This window comes from Bombina bombina, chromosome 1 (genome assembly GCF_027579735.1).
Source record: "Bombina bombina isolate aBomBom1 chromosome 1, aBomBom1.pri, whole genome shotgun sequence".
Taxonomy (NCBI): domain Eukaryota; kingdom Metazoa; phylum Chordata; class Amphibia; order Anura; family Bombinatoridae; genus Bombina; species Bombina bombina.
The window spans coordinates 1177857692-1177881754 of NC_069499.1; the positions used below are offsets into that span (position 1 = coordinate 1177857692).

Sequence of the window (24063 nt, forward strand, 5' to 3'; positions counted from 1 at the left end):
CCCTGGTTTTTTAATCAGATCTGATGAATTATTTTCTCTAACTACAGTCACCACGGTACCATATGGTTTCTCCTATATATATTTCCTCCTGTCCGTCGGTCGAATGACTGGGGTGGGCGGAGCCTAGGAGGGACTATATGGCCAGCTTTGCTGGGACTCTTTGCCATTTCCTGTTGGGGAAGAGAATATCCCACAAGTAAGGATGACGCCGTGGACCGGACACACCGTTGGAGAAAGTAATTTATCAGGTAAGCATAAATTCTGTTTTTTCTTACCTTAAAAATTTGACTTTTTCCCTGTGGGCCGTTAGGCTCGCGGGGGCTGAAAATGCTTCATTTTATTGCGTCATTTTTGGCGCAAAAAATTATTTTCTGTTTCCGGCGTCATACGTGTCGCCGGAAGTTGCGTAATTTTTTGACGCTTTTTTGCGCCAAAAGTGTCGGCGTTCCGGATGTGGTGTCATTTTTGGCACCAAAAGCATTTAGGCGCCAAATAATGTGGGCGTCTTTTTTGGCGCTAAAAAATATGGGCGTCACTTTTTGTCTCCACATTATTTAAGTCTCATTATTTATTGCTTCTGGTTGCTAGAAGCTTGTTCACTGGCATTTTTTCCCATTCCTGAAACTGTCATTTAAGGAATTTGATCAATTTTGCTTTATATGTTGTTTTTTCTATTACATATTGCAAGATGTCCCAGATTGACCCTGAGTCAGAAGATACGTCTGGAAAGTCGCTGCCTGGTGCTGGATCTACCAAAGTTAAGTGTATCTGCTGTAAACTTGTGGTATCTGTTCCTCCAGCTGTTGTTTGTAATGAATGTCATGACAAACTTGTTAATGCAGATACTATTTCCTTTAGTAATGTTACATTACCTGTTGTTGTTCCATCAACATCTAATACTCAGAGTGTTCCTGTTAACATAAGAGACTTTGTTTCTAAATCCATTAAGAAGGCTATGTCTGTTATTCCTCCTTCTAGTAAACGTAAAAGGTCTTCTAAAACTTCTCATTTTTCAGATGAATTTTTAAATGAACATCATCATTCTGATTCTGATAATGATTCCTCTGGTTCAGAGGATTCTGTTTCAGAGATTGATGCTGATAAATCTTCATATTTATTCAAAATGGAATTTATTCGTTCTTTACTTAAAGAAGTCTTAATTGCATTAGAAATAGAGGATTCTGGTCCTCTTGATACTAAATCTAAACGTTTAAATAAGGTTTTTAAATCTCCTGTAGTTATTCCAGAAGTTTTTCCTGTCCCTGGTGCTATTTCTGAAGTAATCTCCAGGGAATGGAATAATTTGGGTAATTCATTTACTCCTTCTAAACGTTTTAAGCAATTATATCCTGTGCCATCTGACAGATTAGAGTTTTGGGACAAAATCCCTAAGGTTGATGGGGCTATCTCCACTCTTGCTAAACGTACTACTATTCCTACGGCAGATAGTACTTCCTTTAAGGATCCTTTAGATAGGAAAATTGAATCCTTTCTAAGAAAAGCTTACTTATGTTCAGGTAATCTTCTTAGACCTGCTATATCTTTAGCGGATGTTGCTGCAGCTTCAACTTTTTGGTTAGAAGCTTTAGCGCAACAAGTAACCGATCATAATTCTCATAGCATTGTTAATCTTCTTCAACATGCTAATAACTTTATTTGTGATGCCATCTTTGATATCATTAGAGTTGATGTCAGGTATATGTCTCTAGCTATTTTAGCTAGAAGAGCTTTATGGCTTAAAACTTGGAATGCTGATATGTCTTCTAAGTCAACTTTGCTTTCCCTTTCTTTCCAGGGTAATAAATTATTTGGTTCTCAGTTGGATTCTATTATCTCAACTGTTACTGGAGGGAAAGGAACTTTTTTACCACAGGATAAAAATCTAAAGGTAAATTTAGGTCTAATAATCGTTTTCGTTCCTTTCGTCACAACAAGGAACAAAAGCCTGATCCTTCACCCACAGGAGCGGTATCAGTTTGGAAACCATCTCCAGTCTGGAATAAATCCAAGCCTTTTAGAAAACCAAAGCCAGCTCCCAAGTCCACATGAAGGTGCGGCCCTCATTCCAGTCCAGCTGGTAGGGGGCAGATTACGATTTTTCAAAGAAATTTGGATCAATTCAATTCACAATCTTTGAATTCAGAATATTGTTTCAGAAGGGTACAGAATTGGCTTCAAGATAAGGCCTCCTGCAAAGAGATTTTTTCTTTCCCGTGTCCCAGTAAAACCAGCGAAGGCTCAAGCATTTCTGAAATGTGTTTCAGATCTAGAGTTGGCTGGAGTAATTATGCCAGTTCCAGTTCTGGAACAGGGGCTGGGGTTTTATTCAAATCTCTTCATTGTACCAAAGAAGGAGAATTCCTTCAGACCAGTTCTGGATCTAAAAATATTGAATCTTTATGTAAGGATACCAACATTCAAAATGGTAACTATAAGGACTATCCTGCCTTTTGTTCAGCAAGGGCATTATATGTCCACAATAGATGTACAGGATGCATATCTGCATATTCCTATTCATCCAGATCACTATCAGTTTCTGAGATTCTCTTTCCTAGACAAGCATTACCAGTTTGTGGCTCTGCCGTTTGGCCTAGCAACAGCTCCAAGAATTTTTACAAAGGTTCTCGGTGCCCTTCTGTCTGTAATCAGAGAACAGGGTATTGTGGTATTTCCTTATTTGGACGATATCTTGGTACTTGCTCAGTCTTCACATTTAGCAGAATCTCATACGAATCGACTTGTGTTGTTTCTTCGAGATCATGGTTGGAGGATCAATTTACCGAAAAGTTCATTGATTCCTCAGACAAGGGTAACCTTTTTAGGTTTCCAGATAGATTCAGTGTCCATGACTCTGTCTCTGACAGACAAGAGACGTCTAAAATTGATCTCAGCTTGTCGAAACCTTCAGTCTCAATCATTCCCTTCGGTAGCCTTATGCATGGAAATTCTAGGTCTTATGACTGCTGCATCGGACGCGATCCCCCTTTGCTCGTTTTCACATGCGACCCTTCAGCTCTGTATGCTGAACCAGTGGTGCAGGGATTACACAAAGATATCTTAATTAATATCTTTAAAACCGATTGTACGACACTCTCTGACGTGGTGGACAGATCACCATCGTTTAATTCAGGGGGCTTCTTTTGTTCTTCCGACCTGGACTGTAATTTCAACAGATGCAAGTCTGACAGGTTGGGGAGCTGTTTGGGGGTCTCTGACAGCACAAGGGGTTTGGGAATCTCAGGAGGTGAGATTACCAATCAATATTTTGGAACTCCGTGCAATTTTCAGAGCTCTTCAGTCATGGCCTCTTCTAAAGAGAGAATCGTTCATTTGTTTTCAGACAGACAATGTCACAACTGTTGCATATATCAATCATCAAGGAGGGACTCACAGTCCTCTGGCTATGAAAGAAGTATCTCGAATACTGGTATGGGCGGAATTCAGCTCCTGTCTAATTTCTGTGGTTCACATCCCAGGTATAGACAATTGGGAAGCGGATTATCTCAGTCGCCAAACGTTACATCCGGGCGAATGGTCTCTTCACCCAGAGGTATTTCTTCAGATTGTTCAAATGTGGGGACTTCCAGAAATAGATCTGATGGCTTCTCATCTAAACAAGAAACTTCCCAGGTATCTGTCCAGATCCAGGGATCCTCAGGCGGAAGCAGTGGATGCATTGTCACTTCCTTGGAAGTATCATCCTGCCTATATCTTTCCGCCTCTAGTTCTTCTTCCAAGAGTAATCTCCAAGATTCTGAAGGAATGCTCGTTTGTTCTGCTGGTGGCTCCAGCATGGCCTCACAGGTTTTGGTATGCGGATCTTGTCTGGATGGCCTCTTGCCAACCATGGACTCTTCCGTTAAGACCAGACCTTTTGTCGCAAGGTCCTTTTTACCATCAGGATCTCAAATCCTTAAATTTAAAGGTATGGAGATTGAAAGCTTGATTCTTAGTCTAAGAGGTTTCTATTTCTTGGTGTCTTTCTCATCATTTTTCCTGGCATTCTTTTAGAATTCCGAGAATTTTACAGTTTCTTCAGGATGGTTTGGATAAAGGTTTGTCTGCAAGTTCCTTGAAAGGACAAATCTCTGTTCTTTCTGTTCTTTTTCACAGAAAGATTGCTAATCTTCCTGATATTCATTGTTTTGTACAAGCTTTGGTTCGTATAAAACCTGTTAAGTCAATTTCTCCTCCTTGGAGTTTGAATTTGGTTCTGGGGGCTCTTCAAGCTCCTCCGTTTGAACCTATGCATTCATTGGACATTAAATTACTTTCTTGGAAAGTTTTGTTTCTTTTGGCCATCTCTTCTGCTAGAAGAGTTTCTGAATTATCTGCTCTTTCTTGTGAGTCTCCTTTTCTGATTTTTCATCAGGATAAGGCAGTGTTGCGAACTTCTTTTAAATTTTTACCTAAGGTTGTGAATTCTAACAACATTAGCAGAGAAATTGTGGTTCCTTCATTATGTCCTAATCCTAAGAATTCTAAGGAGAGATCATTGCATTCTTTGGATGTAGTTAGAGCTTTGAAATATTATGTTGAAGCTTCTAAGAATTTCCGAAAGACTTCTAGTCTATTTATCTTTTCCGGTTCTAGGAAAGGTCAGAAGGCCTCTGCCATTTCTTTGGCATCTTGGTTAAAATCTTTAATTGATCATGCTTATGTCGAGTCGGGTAAAACTCCGCCTCAAAGGATTACAGCTCATTCTACTAGGTCAGTTTCTACTTCCTGGGCGTTTAGGAATGAAGCTTCGGTTGATCAGATTTGCAAAGCAGCAACTTGGTCTTCTTTGCATACTTTTACTAAATTCTACCATTTTGATGTGTTTTCTTCTTCTGAAGCAGTTTTTGGTAGAAAAGTACTTCAGGCAGCTGTTTCAGTTTGATTCTTCTGCTTATAATTTCAGTTTTTTTCATTATAAGATTTAAACTTTATTTTGGGTGTGGATTATTTTCAGCGGAATTGGCTGTCTTTATTTTATCCCTCCCTCTCTAGTGACTCTTGCGTGGAAGATCCACATCTTGGGTAGTCATTATCCCATACGTCACTAGCTCATGGACTCTTGCTAATTACATGAAAGAAAACATAATTTATGTAAGAACTTACCTGATAAATTCATTTCTTTCATATTAGCAAGAGTCCATGAGGCCCACCCTTTTTTGTGGTGGTTATGATTTTTTGTATAAAGCACAATTATTCCAATTCCTTATTTTATATGCTTTCGCACTTTTTTATCACCCCACTTCTTGGCTATTCGTTAAACTGATTTGTGGGTGTGGTGAGGGGTGTATTTATAGGCATTTTGAGGTTTGGGAAACTTTGCCCCTCCTGGTAGGAATGTATATCCCATACGTCACTAGCTCATGGACTCTTGCTAATATGAAAGAAATGAATTTATCAGGTAAGTTCTTACATAAATTATGTTTTTACAATTTTTGATGTTTTTCCTTCTTCAGAAGCAGCTTGTGGTAGAAAGATTCTTCAGGCAGCTTTCTCGGTTTGATTCTAGTGCCCACGATTTAAGATTTTTGAATTTTTAAGAAAACTTAATTATTTTTTTGGATTTAATTTCTCGGTGCAAATAGCTGTTTTTATTTTATCCCTCCCTCTCTAGTGACTTGTGAACTTCCACATCTTGGGTATTATATCCCATTCATCGCTAGCTCATGGACTATTGCTACCTATATGAAAGAAAACATAATTTATGTAAGAACTAAACTGATAAATTCATTTCTTTCATGGTGGCAAGTGTCCATGAGAAAGAACAATGAAAAGTATGAGAAGCACACGAGTTGGAGCAAGCAAACGGATTTAATGGACAGTTCCAAATAACATGTACTTTAAAAGCGTAAGGGGTACATACCCCCAAGTAAAAGTGCAGAGAAAACTGGTGTGAAAATATACTAAGTGCAGGGCACCTAAACAAACGGCTTACGCGTTTCGGCCTAAGCCTTACTCATAGCTTATTAAAAAGTGCATCAAACTAGCGTGCTATAAAAACTAGCCCACACACTGTTTGGCCGCCAGACAAGCTTCCTTTCTGGTAACCGGCCAATCACGGAGGTGTAAACACACACACCTATATTACACACATTGATAGCCCCCTCCCTCTCTACAGCTGTCAGATTACCATATCTTATATCAACATACCTATATCGGCACTAGCGCCAGATTATGTAATAGACAGCGGGTCATCCGTCCCTTCGTACCCAGTGCGCATCCAGTGGCGCCGCAACACAGTGAAGTGTAAATAGGCGGCGTCAGAAAAACCGACAAACAGTCCGTCACCCACGGATCGATTACAACCACTGTGATGCGCATCCAGTACGAATTTAGAGTCAATCATCCTAGTGTATAAGGGCTGAGTGTAAACAGCGCTGTACGGCGGTGAAGTCCAAATATGTATCCATGCGCCTAAACAAATCAACGCAGCCCATACACTATGAGGTGGCCCCGAGCGGAGTCCCCAGTCCTGAGAGCCTATGCATTTAGTCATTTAACGTGGGATGTAAGGGATTAAACAAGAGAAAACTATAGTGAACCAGTGGTTAAGTTAATTAAACTGCTGATGGAAAAATGAAACATATCAATTGGTTCCCATTGTGTATAAAGTGGAAACAAATTGTTGTGAAGAGGTTACATTGAGTCAAATGCAGGGTATAACAAAATTTAATAGTGTAAACAAAGACAAGTGGCAACTCACAAAGTATATAACATAAAATGGCATATAGTGTATCAATAACACTTAGCAACTTATCCCCTCTTCAAGTGTGTCCAGAAAGGAGTTCCAGGAAAAGGCAGGACAGGTGTATATCCTCATTCGCTCCAGGGAGGAAGCAAACAGGCAACCGGCATAAGTTCCCAAAGAGTGCCAGAAACCAGGCTGGCAACGGTAGCAAAGTCCGTTTAAATGGTATAAATAATGGCGATATAGTACCTTATCTGGCAAATAAGTGAATGAGATCCTAGGCTCCCAAATCCAAAAGTTCTGTGCTGCAGGTTCAGAACTGAGGACGGCCTCACTGGATCAAACAAATGACGTTAAAGGGGAGGAGCTCTACGCGTTTCGTCCCAGTAACGTAGGGACTTTCTCAAGAGTGATTTGTTAGTAGCGTGCATATCCTCTTATAGGTAGTGTATATCCACACTCCCACATTTTACACCAATGGGGTTAAAGGTCTTGATGATATGCACGATACTTCAAACAGGGGATTGTAAACAAACGCTTGTAATAGCGTAAGTGTGGCTAATTTTCAGATATTCACAGAACATGATTGATATACAATAATAGCGATCCACAATTATAATACAGTTCTAAACATGAACCATATCTATTGGTATCTAAAAATATTAAAAATATTATAAGTTAATATATATTCACATATAATTCTAAAAAATACAATTAATAATCATAAAAATATAACCAATAATCATTATAAATAAAAACCATTCAGTAAATATTTAAAAAACATTAATAGGCTTAAAAATGTGCTAAATGCAATACATCCTATATATATATGTTGTAACCAACAATTCATATATAGATACACAATATGTGATATACATAAAAAGCCAATATTGTATAAAATAAATAATGATGTGTAGGATTAAAGGAATGCTTGCAAATCAATGTCGATATTTAACCCTTTCGGTTCCAAACAGTTAAGGGTCCTAATCCAAAAGGTCTCCCTTTTTCTAAGATTTAGCAGTCTATTGGTGTCCCATACGTTGGGTTTAATCCATTCTATGATTTTAACGGATAGATCAGACGGATTGCAATTATGGAAGAGCTTAAAGTGGCGTGAAACACTATGGTTCTCAAACCCTGATTCTATGTTTCTTATATGTTCCCTAACTCTATATTTTATTTTGCGTTTAGTGCGACCAATATAAATTAATCCACATTTGCATATGAGTTGGTAAATTACATATGTGGTATGACATGTGCACCTGTCCTTGCAGGGGTACCTTTTTGTTCCATCATAATTAAGAAAATAGGTGGAATTGCTGTCTATTCTAGGACAAAGAACACAATCAATGGTTTTGCAAGGGTATAAGCCATTCTTTCCCCCACACCATTTAATCACTGTTGTAAAATTAGAATTAGATTTTCTTAATTTAGTTGGTGCGATGTAATTCTTAATGTCTTTATTTTTCCTAAAAATGACATTAGGTTTGTCACCTACAATCTGTTTCAGCACAGGGTCAAGTTTGAGAACGTTCCAGTGTTTTCTTAAAATTCTCTGTATTTTTTGGTGTTGATTGTTATATTGGGTGACAAATTTAGGAACATGTTTTCTATCTTTTATCAGATTGTTCTTACCCTTTTGTGTATTATTAATTAGAGAGGCCCTATCCATCATATCGACCTTATATTTGCAATCTTCTAAATGTTTGGGATTGTAACCCTTCTCTATAAATTTGCCCATAAGTATGCTGGATTCCTCATTGTAATGCTCCATATTGGTGCAGTTACGTTTAATTCTTTGAAATTGTCCCAGGGGGATATTTTGTTTCCATTGCCTGAGGTGTCCACTTCTAATGTTTAATAGGCTATTCCTATCCGTGGATTTACGATAATTCTTAACTGCTACTGTGTTTGAAACCTCATTATGATAAAGAGTGAGGTCTAAAAAGGGTATTGATTTCAATGATTTTTCCATAGTAAATTTTAAATTATAAGTGTTATTGTTTATGTAGTTTAAAAAGTCATCTATGATATTCTCAGGGCCTTGCCAGATCATAATAATGTCATCGATATAACGATGGTATTTAATGACATTTGATTTGTAAGGGTTGTTGTTCCAAACCAAATTATCCTCAAAATGTGACATATATAGATTAGCGTACGATGGGGCAAAGGTAGTCCCCATCGCCGTGCCTTGATGTTGTCTATAAAATCTTCCTTCAAATAAAAAATAGTTATGATTCAAAATAAATAATATTCCATTGACTAGGAAATCAATTTGTTTTTCAGCAAATCTATTCTTACTAAGTATATCGTTGATAGCAGACACCCCTTTTGTATGGGGAATGCTTGTGTATAACGATGAAACGTCGCATGTAACCCAGACATAGCCTAATTCCCATTTAAAGCCTTCAAATTTCTGGATGACATCTATCGTGTCTCTGAGATAGGCTCTTGTATGAGTGACAATAGGCTGTAGGAAGTAATCAATATATTTTGAAAGGTTGTCACATAAAGAGCCTATCCCAGAGACAATCGGTCTACCTGGGGGGGTCTTGGAGTCCTTATGCACCTTGGGTAAGTGGTAAAAGCAAGATATCTTAGGGGCTACTTCATATATAAAGTTATATTCATTCAGATTGAGAACGCCATTGGTTTTGGCCATATTTAAAAATTCTAATAATTCTGCTTTGTATTTGTTAGTGGGATTAAATGTTAAATTGATATAGGTGGTAGAGTCAGATAGAAGTCTATTCGCTTCTTTCAAATAGTCTCCCCTGTTCTGGACAACAATCCCCCCACCCTTATCAGCTGCCCTAAACACCACATCGGTACATTTACTTAAATTATTAAGGGCCTCACGTTCTTTCTTTGATAGGTTGTCACCTAATTTAGATTGGTGTGATAAATTGCTTGTTGATAGGGCAGCTAGATCCTCACATACTAATTTATTGAATATTTTGATATATTCAGACTGGGTGTGCTGTGGATAAAAAATTGACTTTTTCTTTAAATTGCAATGTTTTATTGAAAAATCCTCGTTCTCTTCATATATTGAAAAGTCTAGATTCTCTACTGTATCAGAAAATGTATCCGATGATAGGGGATCACCATTGTTGTCATTTAATAAAATAAGGCTATTGAGGATTTCATCATCATCCTTAGTCAATGATGATACTGGATATGGGTAATGGATATCTGACTGTTTAAAAAAATATCTTTTCAAAGTTAAATTGCGTATAAACCTCTGAAAGTCTATATACAGGTTAAAATGATTAGGACCACTATTTGGCGCAAAGTTCATACCCTTTGCTAACAATTCTAGTTCATGTTTCTCAAATATTCTATCTGATAAGTTAAAAATGAGTTTAGTTCCTTCTTCTAATTCCAATGCTCTCTGTTTCTTTTTTCTTTGCTTAATCCCCCCTCTATTACCTCTAGGTCTTCCTCTTCGTGTGGTCTTTTTGGGTTTCGTTGATTTATTGCATATCATCAAGACCTTTAACCCCATTGGTGTAAAATGTGGGAGTGTGGATATACACTACCTATAAGAGGATATGCACGCTACTAACAAATCACTCTTGAGAAAGTCCCTACGTTACTGGGACGAAACGCGTAGAGCTCCTCCCCTTTAACGTCATTTGTTTGATCCAGTGAGGCCGTCCTCAGTTCTGAACCTGCAGCACAGAACTTTTGGATTTGGGAGCCTAGGATCTCATTCACTTATTTGCCAGATAAGGTACTATATCGCCATTATTTATACCATTTAAACGGACTTTGCTACCGTTGCCAGCCTGGTTTCTGGCACTCTTTGGGAACTTATGCCGGTTGCCTGTTTGCTTCCTCCCTGGAGCGAATGAGGATATACACCTGTCCTGCCTTTTCCTGGAACTCCTTTCTGGACACACTTGAAGAGGGGATAAGTTGCTAAGTGTTATTGATACACTATATGCCATTTTATGTTATATACTTTGTGAGTTGCCACTTGTCTTTGTTTACACTATTAAATTTTGTTATACCCTGCATTTGAGTCTGCGCTCCTCTCCTCTATCTTTTTAGATCGTTTTGCTTTCAATCAAGGTCTGTGGATTCACCTGTTTTAGAGGAGCAGCTGGATTCCTTTGTGTCTTTATATATCACCACATACATGGACTTGAATACCCTTATCTTCTTTATTTGTATGTTTTTATGAATTGAAATGTTGTATTAATTTATTGTCATTTAATAATTTTTCTAGTTATTAATTAAGTAAACTGTTGAGATTTATGTCCTACTTATATTAGAGATTAGCGCTACTTCAGGTGTGTTGTCTTTACACACCTACCTTTCCTTTTGTTTACTTTTTATTCCTAGAAGTAGCAGCAGATCCATTTTTTCAATATTACATAAAGTATAATAACTATGGAGGCTAGTGCATCCAATCCTAACGTTTTTGGAATTAGTGAAAATAGGTCCAAACGCCAGCGATCCCATAATTTACTGACCAATACTCCTAGCATTGTGACATCAGAGGATCCTTTACATATCTTTAGGGAGCTGGAAAAGCTCTTATTAAAAGATGCAAAAGAATGGCAAGATCTGGTACTCCTTGATAATTATATTTTGCATAATGTGATACCACGGGGACTTAGGATCTTCAAATTTCCCGCTTTTAATCTAGATGAGGTGGAGTACCAGATCGAATGGGAACAAATATTGCATAATTGCTCACAAGCTTTGATAAAATTGTTGATAAAGTATAGAGAATATAAACTGGATAAATTAAAAACTGAAATAGACACCCTAATTGTTAAAATACAACCATATGAACATATTCAACAATGGCAGGAGATGAACACTAATATTCAGAGCAGAGTCGACACCTTCTCTAAAGAGTTAGAAACTGCAAAAATTAAAAAACTACAGAGGGACCTTGAGGATTTTAAATCCGACAAAGTCTATTCATATAAAAAGAACTCTGTAAACAACTCTGTGCCCAACAGAGAAAAAGAGCAAAGCAATAGTTTAACTCCTAATTCAGATTTGACGGGTAACAAACAGAATACCAATTACCATAATAGAGCATTTAAGCAGTCAGAACAATATAATACAAGGGATGGAACCCATAACAGTTATGGGAATTTTAATAATCAGATTCAACACAATAACAAGCACAGTTACTATAACAAACCAATTAGAAATATACAACAGAGTACTAGGGATTTTCCCTCAGTTGAACCTGAACAAAATTTCCAGTATGGGAATAGATATCAAGTTCTAGATAAACAACCTCAATCCCCTGTATGGCATCATCAGGGAGCTAGACCCAGATGGGATAATTCGAACTATCAGGGGAAACCATCACCTAGATCAAATACATACAATTCCCATACAAATAAGAACAAAAACCATGGGAATAATACACATCAACGTAGAAATAGTACTTCTAATACTAATCCTTTTTTAGGGATTCCACCCTGGAGACAACAGGGGGGGGGGGGGAGGGGGGAGCATACAGAACTCACTCCCAAACCAACCCCTAAATCAACGAAACCCAAAAAGACCACACGAAGAGGAAGACCTAGAGGTAATAGAGGGGGGATTAAGCAAAGAAAAAAGAAACAGAGAGCATTGGAATTAGAAGAAGGAACTAAACTCATTTTTAACTTATCAGATAGAATATTTGAGAAACATGAACTAGAATTGTTAGCAAAGGGTATGAACTTTGCGCCAAATAGTGGTCCTAATCATTTTAACCTGTATATAGACTTTCAGAGGTTTATACGCAATTTAACTTTGAAAAGATATTTTTTTAAACAGTCAGATATCCATTACCCATATCCAGTATCATCATTGACTAAGGATGATGATGAAATCCTCAATAGCCTTATTTTATTAAATGACAACAATGGTGATCCCCTATCATCGGATACATTTTCTGATACAGTAGAGAATCTAGACTTTTCAATATATGAAGAGAACGAGGATTTTTCAATAAAACATTGCAATTTAAAGAAAAAGTCAATTTTTTATCCACAGCACACCCAGTCTGAATATATCAAAATATTCAATAAATTAGTATGTGAGGATCTAGCTGCCCTATCAACAAGCAATTTATCACACCAATCTAAATTAGGTGACAACCTATCAAAGAAAGAACGTGAGGCCCTTAATAATTTAAGTAAATGTACCGATGTGGTGTTTAGGGCAGCTGATAAGGGTGGGGGGATTGTTGTCCAGAACAGGGGAGACTATTTGAAAGAAGCGAATAGACTTCTATCTGACTCTACCACCTATATCAATTTAACATTTAATCCCACTAACAAATACAAAGCAGAATTATTAGAATTTTTAAATATGGCCAAAACCAATGGCGTTCTCAATCTGAATGAATATAACTTTATATATGAAGTAGCCCCTAAGATATCTTGCTTTTACCACTTACCCAAGGTGCATAAGGACTCCAAGACCCCCCCAGGTAGACCGATTGTCTCTGGGATAGGCTCTTTATGTGACAACCTTTCAAAATATATTGATTACTTCCTACAGCCTATTGTCACTCATACAAGAGCCTATCTCAGAGACACGATAGATGTCATCCAGAAATTTGAAGGCTTTAAATGGGAATTAGGCTATGTCTGGGTTACATGCGACGTTTCATCGTTATACACAAGCATTCCCCATACAAAAGGGGTGTCTGCTATCAACGATATACTTAGTAAGAATAGATTTGCTGAAAAACAAATTGATTTCCTAGTCAATGGAATATTATTTATTTTGAATCATAACTATTTTTTATTTGAAGGAAGATTTTATAGACAACATCAAGGCACGGCGATGGGGGACTACCTTTGCCCCATCGTACGCTAATCTATATATGTCACATTTTGAGGATAATTTGGTTTGGAACAACAACCCTTACAAATCAAATGTCATTAAATACCATCGTTATATCGATGACATTATTATGATCTGGCAAGGCCCTGAGAATATCATAGATGACTTTTTAAACTACATAAACAATAACACTTATAATTTAAAATTTACTATGGAAAAATCATTGAAATCAATACCCTTTTTAGACCTCACTCTTTATCATAATGAGGTTTCAAACACAGTAGCAGTTAAGAATTATCGTAAATCCACGGATAGGAATAGCCTATTAAACATTAGAAGTGGACACCTCAGGCAATGGAAACAAAATATCCCCCTGGGACAATTTCAAAGAATTAAACGTAACTGCACCAATATGGAGCATTACAATGAGGAATCCAGCATACTTATGGGCAAATTTATAGAGAAGGGTTACAATCCCAAACATTTAGAAGATTGCAAATATAAGGTCGATATGATGGATAGGGCCTCTCTAATTAATAATACACAAAAGGGTAAGAACAATCTGATAAAAGATAGAAAACATGTTCCTAAATTTGTCACCCAATATAACAATCAACACCAAAAAATACAGAGAATTTTAAGAAAACACTGGAACGTTCTCAAACTTGACCCTGTGCTGAAACAGATTGTAGGTGACAAACCTAATGTCATTTTTAGGAAAAATAAAGACATTAAGAATTACATCGCACCAACTAAATTAAGAAAATCTAATTCTAATTTTACAACAGTGATTAAATGGTGTGGGGGAAAGAATGGCTTATACCCTTGCAAAACCATTGATTGTGTTCTTTGTCCTAGAATAGACAGCAATTCCACCTATTTTCTTAATTATGATGGAACAAAAAGGTACCCCTGCAAGGACAGGTGCACATGTCATACCACATATGTAATTTACCAACTCATATGCAAATGTGGATTAATTTATATTGGTCGCACTAAACGCAAAATAAAATATAGAGTTAGGGAACATATAAGAAACATAGAATCAGGGTTTGAGAACCATAGTGTTTCACGCCACTTTAAGCTCTTCCATAATTGCAATCCGTCTGATCTATCCGTTAAAATCATAGAATGGATTAAACCCAACGTATGGGACACCAATAGACTGCTAAATCTTAGAAAAAGGGAGACCTTTTGGATTAGGACCCTTAACTGTTTGGAACCGAAAGGGTTAAATATCGACATTGATTTGCAAGCATTCCTTTAATCCTACACATCATTATTTATTTTATACAATATTGGCTTTTTATGTATATCACATATTGTGTATCTATATATGAATTGTTGGTTACAACATATATATATAGGATGTATTGCATTTAGCACATTTTTAAGCCTATTAATGTTTTTTAAATATTTACTGAATGGTTTTTATTTATAATGATTATTGGTTATATTTTTATGATTATTAATTGTATTTTTTAGAATTATATGTGAATATATATTAACTTATATTTTTAATATTTTTAGATACCAATAGATATGGTTCATGTTTAGAACTGTATTATAATTGTGGATCGCTATTATTGTATATCAATCATGTTCTGTGAATATCTGAAAATTAGCCACACTTACGCTATTACAAGCGTTTGTTTACAATCCCCTGTTTGAAGTATCGTGCATATCATCAAGACCTTTAACCCCATTGGTGTAAAATGTGGGAGTGTGGATATACACTACCTATAAGAGGATATGCACGCTACTAACAAATCACTCTTGAGAAAGTCCCTACGTTACTGGGACGAAACGCGTAGAGCTCCTCCCCTTTAACGTCATTTGTTTGATCCAGTGAGGCCGTCCTCAGTTCTGAACCTGCAGCACAGAACTTTTGGATTTGGGAGCCTAGGATCTCATTCACTTATTTGCCAGATAAGGTACTATATCGCCATTATTTATACCATTTAAACGGACTTTGCTACCGTTGCCAGCCTGGTTTCTGGCACTCTTTGGGAACTTATGCCGGTTGCCTGTTTGCTTCCTCCCTGGAGCGAATGAGGATATACACCTGTCCTGCCTTTTCCTGGAACTCCTTTCTGGACACACTTGAAGAGGGGATAAGTTGCTAAGTGTTATTGATACACTATATGCCATTTTATGTTATATACTTTGTGAGTTGCCACTTGTCTTTGTTTACACTATTAAATTTTGTTATACCCTGCATTTGAGTCTGCGCTCCTCTCCTCTATCTTTTTAGATCGTTTTGCTTTCAATCAAGGTCTGTGGATTCACCTGTTTTAGAGGAGCAGCTGGATTCCTTTGTGTCTTTATATATCACCACATACATGGACTTGAATACCCTTATCTTCTTTATTTGTATGTTTTTATGAATTGAAATGTTGTATTAATTTATTGTCATTTAATAATTTTTCTAGTTATTAATTAAGTAAACTGTTGAGATTTATGTCCTACTTATATTAGAGATTAGCGCTACTTCAGGTGTGTTGTCTTTACACACCTACCTTTCCTTTAGGTTACATTGAGATTGATAACAATGTAGAACATCCCCAGAAAGCAAAGGGCCCCCTGGTGGGTCCAACGTTTCCTTGCAAAAGTACGAGACCAAGGAACCAAGAGGTAAGGCTGAATGCAAGGGCGGGAGAGGATTCCTAGACCGACCAGAAGTTAATTAGGTCGAACTCGGAATTCAGGCCCCCTGGATACCTGGTTTTTAATTTAAAAATCCAGAAGGCCTCCCTCTCCCCCAGCTTCAGGGTACGATCAGTCAACCCCCTCTTTGGTAACACTCTGTCGATGAGAGTCCAAACAAAAGATTTGGACGACTTTTGATGCTCATCCACAAAGTGCCTTATGAGTGGGGTGGTTAATGTCCCTATCCTGATATCGGATAGGTGTTCTTTAATACGTGTTCTGGCCTCCCTTGTGGTGAGGCCCACGTATTGTAAATTGCAAATGTTGCATCTGATAAGGTAGATGACAAATGTGTGTCTGCAATTTAAGCAGTACTTGATTTGAAACGTCTCCCCTGAGACAGAGGAGACAAAGGAATCTCACACCGTCACCTTCTCACATGCATGGTAATGGCACCTGAAGGTACCCAGACAGGTAAGCCATGAGGAAGGGGCAGGGCCAGTGGAACGTATTCTAGTTGGTGCAATGGTATTCCCAATCGTTCTATTCCTTCTGTAGGCGAACCTGACCCCTTGGTCAATCACATCCACAAGACCATCATCCGCTGTCAGTATCTTAAGATGCTTGCCTACAATCTGGCAGATATCATGGTACTGTCTGGAGTATTCTGTTATGAAAGTGACCTTGGGGCCAGATCCGTCCAACAGAGGAGCCTTCCTGCATTTGTTTTTCCTGGAATCCAGCAGACTAGCCCGTGGGATTCTTCCCACATCTTGTCTAGCTTTCAGGATAGTTCGCATATTATACCCTCTCTCACTAAGTTTTTGGGTCAACTCATCCGCACTTGCCTCATAAATTGATGGCATCAAACAATTTCTTTTGAGGCGGATAAATTGACTCTTCGCCACCCCCCCCCCCCCCCCCCCCCCGAAGACCCTTCGGGGGTGACAGCTTGAGGCGTGGAGAAGGGAATTGCCCGCAATGGGTTTGTGATATATCTCAGTGGCAATTGTTTTACCTGGAACTCCAATCAGGGTAATGTCCAGAAAGTTCACACGGGAGACCTGTATCTCCGTAGTGAACTCTATGCCCACAGTGTTCTTATTTAAATACAAAGTGAACTCCTCCAAGTCGGGGTCAGACCCCCCCAAATAAAGAGGTCATCTATGTATCGTCCAAACCACATGATCCCCCCTCGGTGAGGATTCCTATCCCCAAAGACGTGGGACAGCTCCCACCAACCCATAAATAGGTTGGCATAGGAGGGGGCAAATTTGGCCCCCATTGCTGTCCCACATCTCTGGAGATAGAAATCTCCACCAAACTCAAAGTAGTTGGGGGTCAAGAGAAATCTTGTTACTTCCACAACATAATCCACAAATTCAGAGTTCCCAGAACACCTGTTCATAAAAAAACGAATGGCTTCCAGACCCTTATCGTGTGGAATCGAGGTATACAACGATTTCACATCCACAGTGAGCCACCTGTATCCCTCCTTCCACACTATTTGCTCTAGGAGATTAATTACATGTCCAGTGTCTGCCAAATGGCTCCACAGGGTGCTCACTATGGGCTGTAAAATGTCTAGCCATTCTGACATATGCTCCAATAGAGAGCCTATGCCGCTAACAATTGGCCTCCCCTGTACATTAGTAAGTGTCTTATGAACTTTGGGTAGATGGTTGAAGGTTGCGATAACCGGATTGGATACCAGCAAATAATCTCTGGTTTTAGAATCGATAAAACCAAATTCTACCCCGTCATCTACAAGGGAGGCCAATTGTTTCTGGAAAGCTTTAGTAGGGTCGCCCCGTAACTGGGTATAGTCATCTTCATTGTGTAGCTGTCTTTCAGCCTCAGTCACAAAATCCTTTCTATTTAGGATGACTACTGTCCCACCCTTATCAGCGGCCCTAATTATGTTTTCATTATTGGCTAGACTCTCCATGGCTTTCTTCTGTCTACCTGTCAAATTGCTTCCTTTCCCTCTGAAGGATCTGTAATAGAGGTTAGACAGATCTTCCTCCACTCTCCTCTGGAATTTTTCAAGAAGACTGCCCCTGCATTGTAGGGGATAGAAAGTTGATTTCTCCCGAAAGGTGGGTAGTTTCACACTTTCTTGGCGCTCAGGCCCCATGTCTTCTCCTAAAGATTCCAGAGTACCTATATCACAAATTTCCTGGAAATCAAGAGTGTTATCCCTTAATTCTCTGGATTTATCTTCTCTCCACAGAATGTGATCATGGCTCTCATCATTCACTGTTGGATGCATATTGAAGAATTTTTTTAAAGTTAGGTCCCTTATGAGCTTATTCACATTTAGTAGGGTCTTAAAGAGGTCAAAGTCAGCTGTTGGTACAAATGTTAGACCCAGGCTCAGGACCTCCATCTCATGAGGGTCCGGGGAATAACTCGATAGATTAATTACGTTCCGTATCCGTAGTTCCCTCTCCTTCTTCCCCTTCTTTGTGGGTACCTCCGTTGCTCCTGAAACTGGTATCCCGTGTCCTGATTTGGTTTTCCTCCTCCCCCCCCCCCCCTTTCTGTTTTTTTGTGTGGGATGGAAAAAACCTGTTCCAATTGTGCCTGGTCACGTTCCTCTCTCGCACTTCGGGCTGTTACTGCGGGAGTGGGGCTATCCCTGTAGTTGGAATTTGCATTAAATGTTGATGTAGGAGTTTTCAGGATTGGAGCGTTTGTTTTAGGTCGCACCACCTGTTCCTGATCAGCTCCCTCACCCCCTGAGCCAGAGCCTTCGTCCCAGGACTCGCCCTCGCTCTCAGAGAAGTTCACTCTTCTGCCCCTGTTGCCTTTCTGTTTATTGGGGCCACGTCGATGATTGGGTCTGAAGGAATTCCTGTTTTGTTCCCTTCTGAAGAGTGTCCTCTCTCTTCTATTCCATATATAGACCCTGTTCAGGTCATAATCCTGTTGGTCCCTTAAGTACTTATTATGTTTAACTTGTAGAAGAAGAGTTTTGGCTTCTGCCACAACCTGCTGCAGAGTATTGTTAAACCTCAAGAAGTTTGATTCTTCACTTCTTGTGCCCAGTTCTTTCTGTACTTCCTTGATCTTACTTGCAGTCTCTTCAAGCTCTTTTTGTTTGAATTCGCAGATAAGTTTCATCAGTTTGAAAGAGCAGTCTGACAGACTACTGTTCCATAATTCCATAAACACCTTATCATCCGTCAAGAAAGTGGGGTACTTATTGAGTCTTAGGCCCCTGGGGATAATGCCCAATTCCAAATATTTCTTGAGGGTATTGATATCCCAAATCAGTTTATCCTCTTTGAGAAGAAGAAACTCCAATTCTTCAAATAAGGTGATCAGATTGTAATTCGCCTTATTGGTGGAATTTGTTTTACTGTAATTCCAAGTATTAATATCCCTTTCCTTCTTTGACCTCAGAACAAATAGGGTAGGGGTGGTCTCTGCACTTCCCATATCCCATATGTCAATAGCTCATGGACTCTAGCCACTATGAGAGAAATTAATTTATCAGGTAAGTTCTTACATAAATTTTGTTTCTTTCATGTAATTAGCAAGAGTCCATGAGCTATTGACGTATGGGATATACATTCCTACCAGGAGGGGCAAAGTTTCCCAAACCTTAAAATGCCTATAAATACACCCCCTCACCACACCCACAATTCAGTTTTACAAACTTTGCCTCCCGTGGAGGTGGTGAACAGGTTGAAGCCTGGTTTTCCTCTCAGAGTGCAGCGAATGTCAGAGGGATGTGAAGAGAGTATTGCCTATTCGAGAACAATGGTCTACCTCTAGGGGATCTTTTTTATAGGCTCTCTGTTATCGGTCGTAGAGATTTCTTCTCCTACCTCCCTTTTCAGATCGACGATATACTCTTATATACCATTACCTCTACTGATTCTCGTTTCAGTACTGGTTTGGCTATCCGCTTTTATGTGGAGGAGTGTCCGGGGGTAAGTATGTCTTATTCTTTGTGACACTCTGCGCTATTGTTGGGCACTTTATATGTAAAGTTCTAAATATATGTCTATAAACTTATATTTGCCTTGATTCAGGATAAACGGTATTCCTTATTCTCAGACTGTCAGTTTCATTATTGGGATAATGCATTTAATTATTTTTTCTTACCTTGAAAAATTTTTCATTGGGCCATTTTTTCCTGCGTGCTGTTAAGCTCGTGGGGGCGGGAAATGTTCCTTTTTATTTCAATATTTTTTTGTCGCGTTCTTTTTTTGGCGCAAAATTTTTTTGTCACTTCCGGCGCAGTAATTTTTTGCCGGAAGTTGTATTCTGTTCAGGCAATTTACTCAGACCTGCTATATCTTTGGCTGATGTTGCTGCAGCTTCAACTTTTTGGTTAGAGACTTTAGCGCAACAAGTAACAGATCATAATGCATATAGCATTGTTAAACTTCTTCAACATGCTAATAACTTTGTCTGTGATGCCATTTTTTATATCATTAGAATTGATGTCGGGTATATGTCTCTAGCTATTTTAGCCAGAAGAGCTTTATGGCTTAAATCTTGGAATGTAGATATGACTTCTAAGTCAACTTTGCTTTCTCTCTCCTTCCAAGGTAATAAGTTGTTTGGTTCTCAGTTGGATTCAATAATTTCAACTGTTACTGGAGGGAAGGGTGCTTTTTTGCCCCAGGGCAAAAAATCCAAAAGTAATTTTAGAGCTGCTAATCGTTTTCGTTCCTTTCGTCAAAATAGAGAGCAAAAGCCCGACCCTTCTCCTAAAGGAACAGTTTCCGTTTGGAAACCTAATCCAGTCTGGAATAAATCCAAGCCTTTCAGAAAGTCAAAACCTGCTCCTAAATCCGCATGAAGGTGCGGCCCTCATTCCAGCGCAGCTGGTAGGGGGCAGGTTACGATTTTTCAAAGATGTTTGGAGCAATTCGATTCACAATCCTTGGATTCAGAACATTGTTTCTCTAGGGTACAGAATAGGTTTCAAGGTAAGACCACCTGTGAGAAGATTTTTTTCTCTCACGCATTCCGGTAAACCCAGTGAAGGCTCAGGCGTTTCTGAAATGTGTTTCAGACCTAGAGTTAGCTGGGGTAATTATGCCAGTTCCAGTTCTGGAACAGGGTCTGGGGTTTTATTCAAATCTATTCATTGTGCCAAAGAAAGAGAATTCTTTCAGACCAGTTCTGGATTTAAAAATATTGAATCGATATGTAAGGATACCAACATTCAAATTGGTGACTATAAGAACTATTCTGCCTTTTGTTCAGCAAGGGCATTATATGTCTACAATAGACTTACAGGATGCATACCTGCATATTCCTATTCACTCAGATAACCACCAGTTTCTGAGATTCTCTTTTCTAGACAAGCATTACCAGTTTATTGCCCTTCCATTCGGTCTAGCAACTGCGCCAAGGATTTTTTCGAAGGTTCTAGGTGCCCTTCTCTCTGTAATCAGAGAACAGGGTATTGCGGTATTTCCTTATTTGGACGATATCTTGGTACTCGCTCAGTCTTTACATTCTGCAGAATCTCACACGAATCAACTTGTGTTGTTTCTTCAAAGACATGGTTGGAGGATCAATTTACCAAAAAGTTCTTTGATTCCTCAGACAAGAGTAACCTTTTTAGGTTTCCAAATAGATTCAGTGTCCATGACTCTGTCTCTGACAGAAAAGAGACGTCTGAAATTGGTTTCAGCCTGTCGAAACCTTCAGTCTCAATTGTTCCCTTCGTTAGCATTATGCATGGAGATTTTAGGTCTCATGACTGCTGCTTCGGACGCAATCCCTTTTGCTCGTTTTCATACGAGACCACTTCAGCTTTGTATGCTGAACCAGTGGTGCAGGGATTATACAAGGATATCACAAAAAATATCCTTAAATCCCAATGTTCGATCATCTCTAACTTGGTGGATGGATCACCATCGTTTAATACAAGGGGCCTCTTTTGTTCGTCCAACCTGGACTGTGATCTCAACAGATGCGAGTCTTTCAGGTTGGGGAGCTGTATGGGGATCTCTGACGGCGCAGGGGGTTTGGGAATCTCAGGAGGCGAGATTACCAATAAACATTTTGGAACTCCGTGCGATTTTCAGAGCTCTTCAGTTTTGGCCTCTTCTAAAGAGAGAATCGTTTATTTGTTTTCAAACAGACAATGTCACGACCGTGACATATGTCAATCATCAAGGTGGGACTCACAGTCCTCAAGCTATGAGAGAAGTATCTCGGATACTGGTATGGGCAGAATCCAGCTCCTGTCTAATTTCTGCGGTTCACATCCCAGGTGTAGACAATTGGGAAGCGGATTATCTCAGTCGCCAGACGTTACATCCGGGCGAATGGTCTCTTCATCCAGAGGTTTTTCTACAGATTGTGCAAATCTGGGGTCTCCCAGAAATAGATCTGATGGCCTCTCATCTGAACAAGAAACTTCCCAGGTATCTATCCAGATCTCGGGATCCTCAGGCGGAAGCAGTGGATGCGTTATCAATTCCTTGGAATTATCATCCTGCTTATATCTTTCCGCCTCTAGTTCTTCTTCCGAAAGTAATCTCCAAAATTCTAATGGAGCGCTCATGTGTACTGCTGGTGGCTCCAGCATGGCCACACAGGTTTTGGTTTGCGGATCTCGTTCGGATGGCCAGTTGCCATCCTTGGACACTTCCGTTAAGACCAGACCTTCTATCTCAAGGTCCTTTTTTCCATCAGGATCTCAAATCATTAAATTTGAAGGTATGGAAATTGAACGCTTAATTCTTAGTCATAGAGATTTCTCTGACTCAGTAATTAATACTATGTTACAGGCTCGAAAATCTGTCTCTAGAAAGATTTATTATCAGGTTTGAAAGACTTGCATCTCTTGGTGTTCTTCTCATAAATTCTCATGGCATTCTTTCAGAATTCCTAGAATTTTACAATTTCTTCAGGATGGTTTGGATAAAGGTTTGTCTGCAAATTATTTGAAAGGACAAATATCTGCTCTTTCTGTTCTTTTTCACAGAAAGATTGCTCATCTTCCTGATATTCGTTGTTTTGTACAGGCTTTGGTAAGCATCAAACCTGTCATTAAGCCAATCTCTCCTCCTTGGAGTCTTAATTTGGTTTTGTCAGCTTTACAGGCTCCTCCGTTTGAGCCTATGCATTCTCTGGACATTAAATTACTTTCCTGGAAAGTATTGTTCCTTTTAGCTATCTCTTCTAAGAGTCTCTGAGTTATCTGCTCTTTCTTGTGAATCTCCTTTTCTGATTTTTCATCAGGATAAGGCGGTGTTGCGGACTTCATTTAAATTTTTGCCTAAGGTTGTGAATTCTAACAACATTGGTAGAGAAATTGTTGTCCCTTCATTATGTCCTAATCCTAAGAATTCCAAGGAAAGGTCATTACATTCGTTGGATGTAGTTAGAGCTTTAAAATATTTTGTTGAAGCTACTAAAGATTTTAGAAAGACTTCTAGTCTATTTGTTATCTTTTCTGGTTCCAGGAAAGGTCAGAAGGCTTCTGCCATTTCTTTGGCGTCTTGGCTAAAGTCTTTGATTCATCATGCTTATGTGGAGTCGGGTAAGTCCCCGCCTCAAAGGATTACAGCTCATTCTACTAGGTCAGTCTCTACTTCCTGGGCTTTTAGGAATGAAGCTTCTGTTGATCAGATTTGCAAAGCAGCAACTTGGTCTTCTTTGCATACTTTTACTAAATTCTACCATTTTGATGTGTTTTCTTCTTCTGAAGCAGTTTTTGGTAGAAAAGTACTTCAGGCAGCTGTTTCCGTTTGATTTGTCTGCTTATAATTTCAGTTTTTTTCATTATAAGATTAAAACTTTTTGATTTGGGTTGTGGATTCTTTTTTTCAGCGGAATTGGCTGTCTTTATTTTATCCCTCCCTCTCTAGTGACTCTTGCGTGGAAGATCCACATCTTGGGTATCTACTATCCCATACGTCACTAGCTCATGG

General features: G+C 38.9%; 1 protein-coding gene across 1 annotated transcript in view; it reads left to right on the forward strand.

Annotated features, from left to right (window-relative positions):
- LOC128663856 (serine/threonine-protein kinase tousled-like 2) overlaps positions 1-24063 on the forward strand; it is an 894029-nt gene that overhangs the window by 499004 nt on the left and 370962 nt on the right. Inside the window, exon 11 of the mRNA XM_053718402.1 lies at positions 11513-11714. Within this exon, the coding sequence (XP_053574377.1) occupies positions 11513-11714 (202 nt within the window). The remainder of the gene's footprint in view (positions 1-11512; positions 11715-24063) is intronic.